Below are 15653 nucleotides of genomic sequence, written 5' to 3' on the forward strand. Positions count from 1 at the left end.
TGAATTATGAACAAAGTGTAGTAGTCAGTCGCGAACCAGCTTATACGGACACAGGAATGCACAGCTGACAGAAGAATATTGATCCCAAAGGAAAAAATTTACGCATTCCACACGCATTAACAGACTTTTGGTTAGATCTACTTGCTTAATGTATATATATCCATGTATATGCACTGTTTCAATTTATTGATTAAAGTTGCTTAACTTTGTAAAATTTATATAGCTTTTTAACGAGAAACACTGAATTTCATAAACATGATAAACAGAATAGTTTTTTATTGAAATTTAAGTATTATATTATACTTTCTTTTCCTTTTTGATATAAAAAAAAAGTTCTTTTTAGTGCTAGATATTTAGTTGGTAGTTTCTGACAAGAGGGCTAATATAATTGTGCAACTAGAAATGATAAACTTAAACAACTTTGAATTTGAATTTGAACTGTTACTTTAATTGTATACTCAGGTATGAATTGAACAATATAAAAAAAATAAGATACATATGGCCCTTTATATTATAGTAAAAATCAAACATTGTAGCACTGCGAGCGAACGAGCACGTCTCTTTCAAATCTCACCACTTCTCCCTATCAGTTTCAAAAAGAAAAGTCACTTCTCCCTATGATTCTGAAGTAGTGTGAAAACTGTGTATACAAGATTGCTGCAATACTATAAGTTATATGATTTGCTACTGACCCCTACCTATCCCTATGGATCCCCTGAGGAGTTTACTTACCCTCTATGGATCCATAGAGGTCAGCATCGAACTGTATAACAAATTTATCACTCATGGGGCTTTTCCTGCCATGTTCTATGTGCTATATATACCATGGTTCTTACAAGTTAACATATTTAAACAAACAAATCTGATGGATGAGTTTGTTTAAATATGTTAATGAGTAAGACACATGATATATATAATTTGTAATATAAATAAAATGATTGATAGTTTGAATTAATATTAGACATTGACCTTGTTACTGATTTATCCAATGAGATGGCGGCTCCGCAACTCATTATTACACTTGACTCACAATGGTGGTCTAGCACACATGCAGATTTGTATCAAGCAGATGCGGAACAAAGATTTTGAAAAGGGGAGGACAAACTAAGCAACCATGCAGTTCCATATTTGGTAAAACCAAACCCCTTCTTATTCCGCCCTGACAAGGATATTAAGCATTATTCTAATGATTGTAAGTTTTGTTTTATTGTTAATTTTCAAGATATTGTAGAATTATTTTTATTCTACAGGTTGTCCAATTAATTTGAAAAAGTGCGTAAATTAACCTTTTAGCTTTTCGTACAAACGGCTTCGTTATTTAATTTGATTTATTAATTTACGTCCAGCAGGCCTTTAAGTGAGCATAACAAAACTTTTAAAACAAAAATTATTACTACATTTATGCATTATTTAAAAAAAGATCTGTTTTTTCTTATTTTTGTAGGATTGGTTAATGGTTCTCATTTAAAGTCATATTTATACAAATTCTTAAGAAGCGGCAAAACACAATTATAAGGATTATTACCAAACACTTAAGACAACAAAAATATTACAAATGGGTTTCATGTTTAGTTATCAAGTATCAGGTAAAACATAAAATTGCAGATAAATAGACCATGGTTTTCCCTCAACACACTTTTTAAGCAAATTATTTCATTAAAACATAAAAGGAAAAAATGCAATTTATATTACAAATAAAAATATACAATGAAATACAATAACAGAAATAGTAGACATGATGGCCTAATGTTTGTTCAAAGTCTTTAAAGAAGGTGGTGAAGGGGTAATTTTCTTGCAACATGTTAGCAATTTTAATTTTTATTTCATGTGTTTTCCTGCTCTTTATTAACTCTTTATTGTTTCTTGCAAATCGGTAAAAAAAGCAACATGTTAATTAGCTATTTTTTTTTTATTAATTGTTAAATATCCATTCTATTTCCACTTTTAAAAGTAAGACGATATGGTATGATTGTCAATGAGAAAACTCTCCACCAGAAACCAAATAACGAAGATGTTAACAACTAAAGCATGTATAGGTCATCGTACAGCCTTAACAATTAGCAAAACCAATACCACATAGTAATCTATAAAAGGCCCCAGAAAGACAAATGTAAAACAATTCAAACTAGAAAACTAATGGCCTGATTTATGTACAAAACAATAAAGAAAAAAACAAATATGATATACAACAACAAACGACAACCATTTGTCCGTGCACATACCTCCATGTACGACCCTCTTGAAAGAATGAGTAGGCAAAAAGAAAACATAAAATATGTATACTACCAAAAAACACAATTGGACCAAAATAGCCGCAAACTATGATCATATGTACGTATTGAGCTAAAATTATATTCAATTATCAGAGCTATCCTTCAAAGACCTCAGGTTATATGCAGTTTTGAGGTTGTTTTTTTGGTATATAGTTAAACCTGTTTAAACTAAACCCTGCGTAAAAATCTAATATAAGTACAGGGAGGTATGTGCACAGACAAATGGGAAATAAAATGGCCATTTCACAATATGACTTTAATAATGAAATGATTTTTATAAAAAAAAAATGGGGGAAAAAATTGTATCCTTCAGCCATCTTTGTCAAGATATTAGGCTTAATGCCTGAATATATTTGTCAGGATTTCAGTTGGAAACATGTGACTTTATATTAATCATTGGGGCATTCACAATTCCTACATAAGATAATATAATAACTATTCTAATGCAATTTTTATGTTCCAATTTTTTCACTGGCTTAAATTTACCATCAAATTCTACAGTTGACATTTAGCAACTAGGAAGTAACCCAACATTTTGAATTGCTTGGATCAACAAATGTTCGATTACTAAAATATTTCAAAAATAAAACAACATTTATCTGTGATTTTATTCAAATTTGAATCTTAGAAGTAAAGTAATAACCTTCAGTTTGTAAGTTCTCATTTGTATGATCTCAAATTAAGCCATGACGTCTATGCGCCAAAACCATTCATGAAGTTTTGCAGAATTTTACTTTATTTCAAATTTATATATTTTTTCAAGCTCTATTGTATTATTTCTTTTTTTTAATGCATTAGAATTGGAATAGCAGTACAGTACTATAGTTTTGATTTGACGGTCGCAAATATCCGCTGTACTGTCACTGATATATTTCGCTAGTGACCATCAAATCGCCAATTGACGACAGCAACTCTTCAACTATAGTACTGTTATGCATCAATTGACACTAAGAAAGACTTTTAAAAAAATTCATTCTGATTCATATCTGTCTAAACTGGGAAAGCTGTAGAAACAAAATTTCTCTAAAAAATAAGAGAGGTTTAAGATAAATATCTTGATCATGATATTTGTGTATATTCCCTATGCTAATTGTTTATTTTGCTTGAAAACAGAGCTGCTATTTGGTTGGTCAAAATTAACCGATGGCAAAGGTTTAACATGAGAACTCTTGAAAAATCTATCAAGCTTACCAATGGTTTAAGATTGCAACTGGTTGCTATTTTGAGTAATGCCGTCTACATTTGGGTCCATCATACATACCTGTAATGGCATCTGACTGGTCAATATACTTCCAATCAGATTGGTGGTGTCTCCTAATGTCCACTGGGTTATGAGGAATACTGAAATTCCAGCCACACCTTGGATGTTTCTGCAATTGCTGACCATTTGACTGCAATTAAAATTATAACATTCAATTATGGAATTCAAAACTTATGAATAAAATGAGATATCAATAAGGCAGCAACCCAAACGATAAAATTAATCTTAAAATTTCTAGAGGTCAGCAAACTGTCTTTAACAAAAGACAGGTGTATATACAGTATACAATATTTCCTACTCTAAGCAATCTAATTAAAATAATTTTTCTAATTCTTTGGCAATTTAATCCTCTCTGGACCCATTGTTTAAAACTTAAATTAAAAATCATACAAGACTAACAAAGGTCAGAGGCGGGGTTAAACATGTTTTGTGAGATCTCAACCCTCCCCCTATACCTCTAGCCAATGTAGAAAAAACAAACACACAGCAATACGCACAGTAAAACTCAGTTTAAAAGAAGTCCGAGTCCAATGTCAGAATAGATAACAAAAGAAACTAAGTAAAATGACCGAAGGTCAGTGGTTCTCTCCGGGCACTCGATCCGGCTTCCTCCACCAATATAAACTGACCGCCATGAAATAGCACAATAGTGTTGAAATCAATCAATCAATCACATTTTTAGGGGTTAAACAAGGTCTCTAATTGTGTGCATTACCATAATAATGTGCTTACCATGGCATAGCATAGCATAGCATAGCATAGCATAATGTATATTGTGTATCGTATGATATCATATTGTATTGAATTGTATTGCATTTCATTACATTGCATTTCATTGTATAATGCTTTATAAATTTTATATTGTTACAAATTGTTCATGGTAAAAGTGTGTCCTATCATTTTTTCATATTTAAGAAAAAAATAAGTTTAAATTAATCACAAACAAGAGGCTGTCAGAGTGACAGCAAACCGGATTTGCCTGTAGAGGTCGAACCCTGAACAGTTGGACACTACATTTAAGCTAAAAACTGCTCTGAATTTGGATTGTGGTTGAATATTTGACACAGCATAGGTTTGTGACACAAAATGAATGTGGTCAAAGAACTGAAATATTTGAAATTGGACATTTACCTATTATGGTCCAATATCCAAAATCTAAGTACATTGTCAGAATCAGCATATCAAAGAACTCCAAAAATTCAATTTTTGATGAAATCAAACAAAAGTTTAATTTAGGACCCTTTGGACCACAATGTGGACCAATTTGATAAAGGAGCTCACAATCCGAAATCTCTCAATACATGGTAAGATTCAGCATTTCAAGGAACCACTTAAATTCAATTTTTGTGAATCAAACAAACTTTAATTTTGGACCCTGATTTGGACCAACTTGAAAACTGGGCCCAAAAATCTAATATTTAAATACAGGTTTAGATTCAGCATTTGAAAGAACCCTATATATGTTTAATTTAAGTTGAAATGAAACACAATTTTATTTTATCCATATATTTTCTGTGCAAAGGGAAATAACTCAAACTGGATAAATAGATATGATTATAAGAAATAAACCAGTGAATTGATGACTAAGTTCTATAAAATTAGATATGATGTAATTTTTCAAATTATAATCAATAATATAATAACAACAACCAGTGATGACTAAGTTCTCTAAAATTAGATATGATTTAACACTCAAACATTGTTAAAATCAGCATATCAAAGAACCCAAGAATTCAATTGTTGATTAAACAAAAGTTTAATTTTGGACCATTTGTACCTCGATGTGGTATTATCTAACTAATAATGAAAATAAATACAGGTTTAGATTCAGCATTTCAAAGAACCCTATATATATATTCAATTTATGTTGAAATCAAACACAGTTTAATTTTGGACCCCGATTTGGACCAACTTGAAAACTGGGCCCAAAATCAGAAATCTAAATATATGTTTATTAATAGACAATATAAGCTAAGTTTTTGAAAGGAGTTCACCTAATCAAAATATCTAATAATGAACAGTAAATTTCCAACTACATTTACTCCTGTATAGCTTTTAATCATCAACACTTAGAAAACAGAAAATTTTCAAATAAATCTGTCATTCAAGATAAGACATTAACCATAAGTTTACTATTTAGTAAAGTGATAACAGGACATATAAACACGTGAAAATTATCTATAAAGGCTTTAATAGTGTAATCAAACTTTATGTATATAATTAACAATTCCTGTTCAAAGGAAAATAACTAAATCACAAAAAAATACCACTTATGGATATTAAAAAAGCTAAAATCGTGAAAATTGAACTTGACCTTCATTTAGTCGCAGGAAACAACATATCTAAATTTGAAAAAATTTTGTTAAAGGGTTTTCATGTTATTGAAGAGACACTGTTTGGCAGCCGCCCGTCCGCTCGTCCGTCCGTCCGCCGCCCGCCCGCCGTACATCCCCAAATCAATAACCGATTTTTACTTTGAAAATCCGATTAATAAAATTCATTACACAACAGTTTCATCAAATAGCCAATGACATTCCAATAAATCATATTTGGCCTATTACTCATTCTCATCTTAATAAACCTGTATGTTAACAATATTTGGTTGAAAATATTTTCTATAGGTAGGCAAATAAAATCTTAAGCGAAAAGTTAATCTATAATCCTTTGCTCAGTTTATACTTACGGTGTACTAACAAAAACCCATAATGCAATGGATAGTAATCCAAAAATATCAGATGCGTATTCATTTGAATTTGTCACACAGTCACCAAGTAACACATACAACCATTGTACTCCATCACTACAGTTACCTTTTGTGAGGTTATGTATGCTGTCATAGTGATGGCCTCCAAGTAACCATGGATACAAATGTGGCATTTTTAACAACGCCTGAAATAAGTATTAATTTATTAACAGCAGATATTCATACATGTTCTATAACATGAAATACGTGTTTCTTATTCGATATGATATATAGGCATTTATAGCATTATACATATGTACAAAAGAGTAAGTTATGTTCTCAAAAGTATATTTTTTAAAGAAAGCAGACTATGGCTGAAATAAGACATCATTTAAATAAATAATTGTATCAATTCAACTTCCTTATTAATTATATCATATTCTATTCTATTTTATTCAAATCTTTTCTTGCTATTAATTTTGATTCATTTTTCCAGTGTCTTCATGATTGACTGTTCATGACGTCGCAGTATGAAATCTTCTCTAAAGTATAGCTACTAGTATTATGGTGTAAGATGGCATGATTTCCATATCAGTCAGTTCCCTCCTAGTCTTTGTGATAACTAATGTTAACTGCCAGTATTCTTGATATGGTATAATTAAGTATTGTTTTACTTGTGCTTTTGTTTTTGTTATCAATAACTGTGGATACATTTATTTTCATGATTACCAAATTTATATCATAATATGGAATGAGGAAACCTTCTATTTTCAAGGATGTATGAATTTGTGCTTTTTACAAATTCTGCATACAAGCCTATATATAGTATAATAAGGATTCTTTTTTGGTCTATCGAACCTTAAATAACATCCTGCAGATGTTCATAAGACATTTGTCTGTCGGACATCACTATTTATATTTTTAAATTTTGTCTTACATATTGGCATTAGCTTTTCAAACTCCTTACATTTATTGCAAAACAACAAAAGCCTCATTTTGTGAACTTGTCATTAATATTTAGTATAGATGTGAGCAAGAGCTTTACCTAAAAACTAGAGGCTCTCAAGAGCCTGTGTCGCTCACCTGTATTTACTGATGCTTTGGAAATCACGTAAAATAAGGTTAAAATCATAATCAATAGTATTAGATATTATAATGATATCTAAGATAATAACAAAAAACCTGCAAAATTTTTGTAAAATTACTAACTCAGGGGCAGCAACCCAATAATGGGTTGTCGGAATCGTCTGAAAATTTCAGGGCAGATAAATCTAGATCTGATGAACATTTTTGCCACCTGTCAGATTTGCTCTAAATGCTTTAGTTTCAGAGGTATAAACCAAAAACTGCATTTTACCCCTATGTTCTATTTTTAACCAAGTCAGCCATGATGGTTGGAAGGCTGGGTCATCGGACAAATTTTTTAAACTAGATACCCTAATAATGATTATGGCCAAGTATGCTTAAATTTGTCTCAGTAGTTTCAGAGAAGAAGATTTTTGTAAAAGATTACAAAAATTTACAAAAAATTGTTAAAAATTGACTATTAAGGGCAATAACTCCTATAGGGGTCAACTGACAATTTTGGTCATGACAACTTATTTGTAGATCTTACTTTGCTGAACATTATTGCTGTTTACAGTTTATCTGTATCTATAATAATATTCAAGATAATAACCAATAAAATGCTCCGCAGGGCGCAGCTTGATACGACCGCAGAGGTCGAACCCTGAACAGTTGGGGCAAGTATGGACACAACATTCAAGCTTGATACAGCTCTGAATTTGGATTGTGATTAAATATTTGACACAGCATAGGTTTCTGACACAGAATGAATGTGGTCTAAGAACTTAAAAATTTTAAATTGGACATTCACCTATTATGGTCCAATATCCAAAATCTAAATACATGGTTAGATACAGCATATCAAAGAACCCCAAGAATTCAATTTTTGATGAAATCAAACAAAGTTTAATTTTGGACCCTTTTGATCTCAATGTGGACAAAAATGATAACAGGGCCCAAAAATCAAAAATCTAAATACATGGTTAGATTCAGCATATCAAAGAACCCCATATATTCAATTTTTGTTGAAATCAAACAAAGTTTAATTTTGGATCCCGATTTGGACCAACTTGAAAACTGGGCCCATAATCAATAATCTAAATACATGTTTAGATTCAGCATATCAAAGAACCCTAAAAATTCAATTTTTGTTAAAATCAAACTAAGTTTAATTTTGGACCCTTTGGACCTTTATGTAGACCAATTTGAAAACGGAACCAAAAATTAAGAATCTAAATACACGGTTAGATTCGGCATATCAAAGAACCCCAATAATTCAATTTTTGATGAAATCAAACAAAGTTAAATTTTGGACCCTTTGGACTTCAATGTGAACCAATTTAAAAACGAGGCCCAAAATCCAAAAACTTAATACACGGTTAGATTCAGCATATTACAGAACCCCATATATTCAATTTTTGTTGAAATCAAACAAAGTTTAATTTTGGACCCCGATTTGGACCAACTTGAAAACTGGGCCCATAATCAAAAATCTAAATACATGGTTAGATTCAGCATATCAAAGAACCCCATATATTCAATTTTTGTTGAAATCAAACAAAGTTTAATTTTGGACCCCGATTTGGACCAACTTGAAAACTGGGCCCATAATAAAAAATCTAAATACATGGTTAGATTCAGCATATCAAAGAACCCCATATATTCAATTTTTGATGAAATCAAACAAAGTTTAATTTTGGACCCTTTTGATCTCAATGTGGACAAAGTTGATAACGGGGCCCAACAATCAAAAATCTAAATACATGGTTAGATTCAGCATATCAAAGAAACCCATATATTCAATTTTTGTTGAAATCAAACAAAGTTTAATTTTGGACCCCGATTTGGACCAACTTGAAAACTGGGCCCATAATCAAAAATCTAAATACATGGTTAGATTCAGCATATCAAAGAACCCCATATATTCAATTTTTGTTGAAATCAAACAAAGTTTAATTTTGGACCCCGATTTGGACCAACTTGAAAACTAGGCCCATAATCAAAAATCTAAATACATGGTTAGATTCAGCATATCAAAGAACCCCATATATTCAATTTTTGTTGAAATCAAACTAAGTTTAATTTTGGACCCTTTGGACCTTTATGTAGACCAATTTGAAAACAGAACCAAAAATTAAGAATCTAAATACACGGTTAGATTCGGCATATCAAAGAACCCCAATAATTCAATTTTTGATGAAATCAAACAAAGTTAAATTTTGGACCCTTTGGACCTCAATGTGGACCAATTTAAAATCGGGGCCCAAAATCCAAAAACTTAATTAATACACGGTTAGATTCAGCATATTAAAGAACCCCAAGAATTCAAGAATAAAACCCCATTGAAATTGATCAAGAAATAAGCAATTTATACGAAGTATCTTCTTTTGCACAATACTGTGCAATTGATTATTTCTTGCTATTGCGCAATACTGTACAATTGACAATTTCTTGCTATTGCGCAATATTGTGCTATTGGATATTTCTTGCTATTGCGTAATACTGTGCAATTGAAGATTTCTTGCTATTGCGCAATACTGTGCAATTGAAGATTTCTTGCTATTGCGCAATACTGTGCAATTGAAGATTTCTTGCTATTGTGCAATACTGTGCAATTGAAAATTTCTTGCTATTGCACAATACTTATTATATAATAATTTACACATCCTGTTTGGTGTGTATCTCCTACCATCTCATTATTATTTGCTTTTAAATATAAATCAGAAATAACCAACTTAAAATGGAAAATTTTAAAAGAAAAAAAAAAGGAAAAAAAGAAATAAAAATAAAAAAAAAAATCCCCCCCCAAAATTTTTTGAACCCCCTTATGATTCATCACCCCCAAACTCAATACCAGCCTTCCCTTTGTGGTATGGTACCTTGCAGTACAATTTCAGAGAGATCCATACACTTGAACACAAGTTATTGTCTGGAAACTAGAAAAATGCTTATTTTTGGCCCCTTTTTGGCCCCCAATTCCTAAACGTTTCGGGCAATTACCCCCAAACTCAATTCCAGCTTTCCCTTTGTGATATGGAACCTTGTAGTACAATTTCAGAAATATCCAAACACTTACACACAAGTTATTGTCATGAAACTAGAAAAATGCTTGTTTTTTGCCCCTTTTTTGGCCCCTAATTCCTAACATTTTGAGGCAATTACCCCCAAAATCAATTACAGCCTTCCCTTTGTGATATGGAACCTTGTGGTACAATGTCAGAGAGATCCATACACTTACACACAAGTTATTGTCTAAAAGTTACAAAAATGCTTATTTTTGGCCCCTTTTTGGCCCCTAATTCCTTAACTGTTGGTACCATAACCCCCAAAATCAATCCCAACCTTCCTTTCGTGGTATTGAACCTTATGGAAAAATTTCATGGAGATACATTCACTTAAACTAAAGTTAGAGTGCGAAAACCAATGTGTCTTCGGACGATGCCGGACGACGACGACGACGACGACGCCGTCATACCAATATACGACCAAAAAATTTTTAATTTTTGCGGTCGTATAAAAACTGCAAAATTTCCTTAAAATTACCAATTCAGGGGCAGCAACCCAACAACAGGTTGTCAGATTTGTCTGAAAATTTCAGGGCAGATAGATCTTGACCTGATAATCAGTTTTACCCTGTCAGATTTACTCTAAATGCTTTGGTTTCAGAGATATAAGCCAAAATCTACATTTTACCCCCTATGTTCTATTTTTAGCCATGGCGGCCATCTTGGTTGGTTGGCGACGTAATCGAACATATTTTTTAAACTAGAACCCTAATGATGATTGTGGCTAAGTTTGGTTAAATTTGGCCCAGTGGTTTTAGAGAAGAATAGCTTTTGTAAAAAGCTAACGACGACCGACGACGACGACGGACGATGGACGCCAAGTGATGAGAAAAGCTCACTTGGCCCTTCGAGCCAGGTGAGCTAAAAATTGTTGCTACAAAATATTTCCAAAGATGCTTATATGTGTAAAATATCTTTTTGGGAACATAGCTCTAGATCTTGCTCACATATATTTTGACCAAAAATTATATGTGAAATAGCCATCTTAGATCAAATAAGTAAATTTCTATGTTTAAAAAATATAAATACTTATGTGTGACAGACTAATGTCTTATGATAATTTTGAAGATTTACAATACTTTTTGATTTTCGAATTCAAGGGGCCAAAAAGGTGGCTGTATCATACCTTCTCCTGTGATAAAGCATTCTCTAACTTTTGTATGTTGTGTGGACAGATGAATAAGGATATACAATAATATGAAAATAATGAAATGTGGTGTGATTGCAAATGAGAGAACTATCAACAAACAACCAAAGGACGTGGACGTAAACATCTGCAGGTCACTGTACAGGCTCCAACAATGAGCAAAACCCATAGAAACTAATGTTATCAGACAAAAGGTTCAGGGTTGACAAAATGTAAAAAAAAATATTCAAAAAGATAAATCCAACATCCTGATTTATATTTACACAAAAAAAGAACTAGATATGATTGTTGCCCACCTCTGCTCTGCCATATTTGTATGAGTATAGTTCCACATACTTTAGATTTGACAAACAGTGATGTTGAAGTACAACTTGAAATTGTTGCACTGTCTGTAAGACACAAATGATGCCCCTGACTTACCATAAGAAATTATAAATTTAACACTATGTATGATAATCTATCTTTTATTTTTATTCTGAGTACAAAAAAATTACTTAGTCCAAATAGAGACATATATACTAAATGTATTTATATGTCTCTGGTCCAAATACCTGGCATTTTGAGAATATTTGAAAAAAAAAACGAAATCCTGTGGACATAAACATTTTCATTACCCCCGGTATGTGTACAAATAACCTACAAAGTATTAAAGCTTTAGCTCAAAAATTGTAGGAGGAGATAGCTGGACAAACCATGTATCTATGTCCAGACGGACGAACGAACTAATGGACTGACAACGGATGGATGGAGAGGTGTAAACTAATATGCCCCTCAACATTTTGTTGCAGGGGCGTTTAAATAATTATGACAGACATCAAAGAAAACCATTTGCTTACAGGGTCCTTGCTCATGAAAGCCACGCTCATCAAAGCCGTATAAAGAAGTTTTTGAATGCTCAACCCTTCACCTCACTTGGAACAGTGATATAAAAAAATGTAAAAATTAGTTGCAAAGGACTGGATTCATCAGATCAGTACTTTAAAGCATGAAAACAACAAACAAAAAGACAAAATACACAAGGTGCATTAGTGATAATTATGGACTTATGTTTAACCCCACCACATTTTGTATATGCCTGTCCCAAGTCAGGAGCCTGTAATTCAGTGGTTATTGTTTGTTGCTGTATATGATGTTTGTTTTTTGTTTATTATTTTCTACATAAATTAGGCTGTTCATTTTTTCGACTGTTCCTTTTTTCGTTTGAGGTTTTTTACATTTGTCATTTCAGGACTTTTTATAGCTTGCTATGCGGTATTGGGTTTGCTCATTGTTGAAGGCTGTACGTTGACCTATAATTGCTAACTTGCTATTTGGTCTCTGGTGGAGTGTTGACTCATTGGCAATCATACCACATCTTATTTTTATATTACATGAAAAACTTACTGTACTTGAAAAAGAGTGGTCTAAGTAAGTGTAAATGTATAAACACAAGCTTTATATGCCCAACCAACATTTTTAGCATGGTATAAAAATACTACCTTCCAATGGCAACTGGCAAATTGGCAACTAGTCTTTATTCAATCACAGGTTTCAGAATAGCATTGTTTTACCTCCACTATTAACAGTCTAAAAATAAAAATAATCAAAGAGCTGAAAGCTCTGAGGAAAAATGACGCCACTGTCTCTAATATTGTGATATTTTTTATGCAAATCTTGATTTTCACATACCGTAATTAGTTTAACATTCCAACATGTCTCATAAGCATATAATTGATATTCGTATATGTGTGTGTTATGTGAAGATGCCAACTGGCTGTTTTTTTAGTACAAATGTATAGGTCAAGGCTACCTGAATGATCTACAGTATCCAATGACTACTGGCTGTTTTTTTCTATAAATAAATAGGTCAAGACTACCACAATGATCTACAATATCCAATGACTACTGGCTGTTCTTTTGTACTAATAAATAGGTCAAGACTATTTGAATGATCTACAATATCCAATGACTACTGGCTGTTCTTTTGTACATATAAATAAGGACTACCTGAATGATCTAAAGTATTCTAAGTAATGTGATTTTTGTCTTGCAATTACATTTTTCTAAATCAAGAATATAGACTACTAGTATCCTTTTCAAACCAAATGATTATGAAGAGCCTGTTGTTATCAAGCTCTTATACCCCACATACTCATTAAATAAGTTACTAGTGACCTAGTTATTTCTGTTACTTGAAGCAAATTATATTTCTGTAGATTTAGACAATAGTATAATATTGTTTTACTAGTTTTATTTCACCTTGAAGATTAGACAAATAGGGATACTCCTTTGATTTTTTATTTCATGTCAGTCAGGTCGCTTTATATGAAACTTGAAACCACTTCTCTGCCATATTGTTATTTCATAACAACTCTGCCCTTGACCATGTTGACCCATGTAATTGATATTCATTCTTTAACCATATATCATAGTCAGTTAGTTTTTGATTTTGCACTCCCACACCACCTTTCAGGTCAAATGTCTGTCTCCATTTAAGTTAATGACATTGAACAATCATGGTATTAAACACAATTCCAATAGTGATAATGCTGTTCTAGTAGGTCACCATATATTCAACTCGGGTAGCATTCCAGTTATTGAAATTTGTGTCAGATTAGAACAATGATCTAGACCTTTAGGAATGGATCTTACAATTTAATATGGAGCCATAGTATGGGACCCCTACACGGTAACAAAAAAAAAACAAGCTTGAAAAGATACGTCAAGCGGCAAAATCTATCACCAGAAATTACAAGTCAAGAGAGGATGGACGGGATACGTCTCTAAAATGCTTGCCTAACTGGAACTACAACAAGATCTCCAGACAAGACGAACAAGGAATTGAAGCCAGAAGTTAATATTTATGTAAAAAGTAGTTGAGGGGCTGATTCCCGCTATTGAACCATACTGTCATTCTATAATATTATTGCGTAAGTATTTCTGTATTGTCCTTGTTATTGGTTCATGTCTTGGTGTATTGGTCTGAGGCGAAGCCGAAGGCCAATACTGCTGGCCGAGGACCAACAATAAGGCCAATACAGAAATACATGTAATAGTATCTTTATTAATTAACCATGATTAACTACAGTGTTACAATATTTTTTTATTTCATTTCACAAGAGATAAACATTTTTACCTTGAAGTGGAACTATCCAAATCTCAGTTTCTTTTTATAAGATGCAATATCTAATGATTTGGTGCCGTTTCCATGCATCTTCAGCCTTTTCTCATCTGATGAATTTTTCTACCCTTTCCAGTCACTATAAAGTGTTACAACTTTAATTTAGACACAACACATAAATAGTAATTGGAAAGGTACTGCCATTGCATGTGTAATGCAAATATATTTTTTTTTTAAATAATGTAAGAGTTGAAATTGATACAACTATCCATAAGCCAATTGACCAAAGAACGAAGATTTGCGCAATTACAGAATGCATATGCCTGGTTCGGGTTTAAAAATAAAAGACCGTTTACAAAACATGAGAAGCGAAAGTGAACAGTAAAAATCGACATGATGAAGTTATGAGGTCGTCAAGAAATGAACTTTGTGATAATTTACTCGTTCCCTAAACCTGAAATAATTCCATCGTCTACTTTCAAAATGCTTTTCAAATGAATGGGACCGTCTTTAACCTAAAATATATGCCATACTGAACGTTTCAGCTTGTTTATGGTGAGTAAATAAAAACTGCGTCGTACAAACAACTGTTTACTTTCAGTTTGAGTTTATCATGACTTACGATCTAAAAACTAGAGACGTTCCGAAATCCTGTTTTGGCCGGATCAGAACTCGGCCAATACGGAAAACAAATCTGTATCTGTCCATATTTACAGACTCTGCTGCTATAACTTTGTGAACAAAGATTCATACGCACCGCGTGGGTATAACCGTATTACTAATTTCCGATTATTAAAATCTTCGTAAATCTTGATAAAGACCAGTTTCTATCCAATGGATATCAAAATGATTCCGATTATTACTTTTTTAATGATTGTAAAGTTGAAATGGCATGAAAGGCTGACATTATTTAGGAGAACTATTTTGTCTAGCGATTGCTGATCATTGGAGGGTAAAAAGTCCAACACCATAACAAAATGGATCTATTTATCATGTATAAATACCGATTGTTTACGATTGTAAGACATGTGCATAAAAGTGAAAGCTCGAATAAATATG

At 32.3% G+C, this 15653-nt stretch overlaps 1 protein-coding gene across 1 annotated transcript in view; it reads right to left on the minus strand.

Moving 5' to 3' along the window:
- The window catches only part of LOC127719701 (lysosomal amino acid transporter 1 homolog), a 33518-nt gene that overhangs the window by 12351 nt on the left and 5514 nt on the right, over window positions 1-15653 (minus strand). The window contains exons 2-4 of the mRNA XM_052225938.1: window positions 12973-13060; window positions 6218-6423; window positions 3535-3664 (exon numbers count right to left, since the gene is read on the minus strand). Of these exons, the coding sequence (XP_052081898.1) occupies window positions 3535-3664; window positions 6218-6411 (324 nt within the window). The 5' untranslated portion in view covers window positions 6412-6423; window positions 12973-13060. The remainder of the gene's footprint in view (window positions 1-3534; window positions 3665-6217; window positions 6424-12972; window positions 13061-15653) is intronic.

This window comes from Mytilus californianus, unplaced genomic scaffold, assembly GCF_021869535.1.
Source record: "Mytilus californianus isolate M0D057914Y unplaced genomic scaffold, xbMytCali1.0.p SCAF_11, whole genome shotgun sequence".
NCBI classification, from domain to species: domain Eukaryota; kingdom Metazoa; phylum Mollusca; class Bivalvia; order Mytilida; family Mytilidae; genus Mytilus; species Mytilus californianus.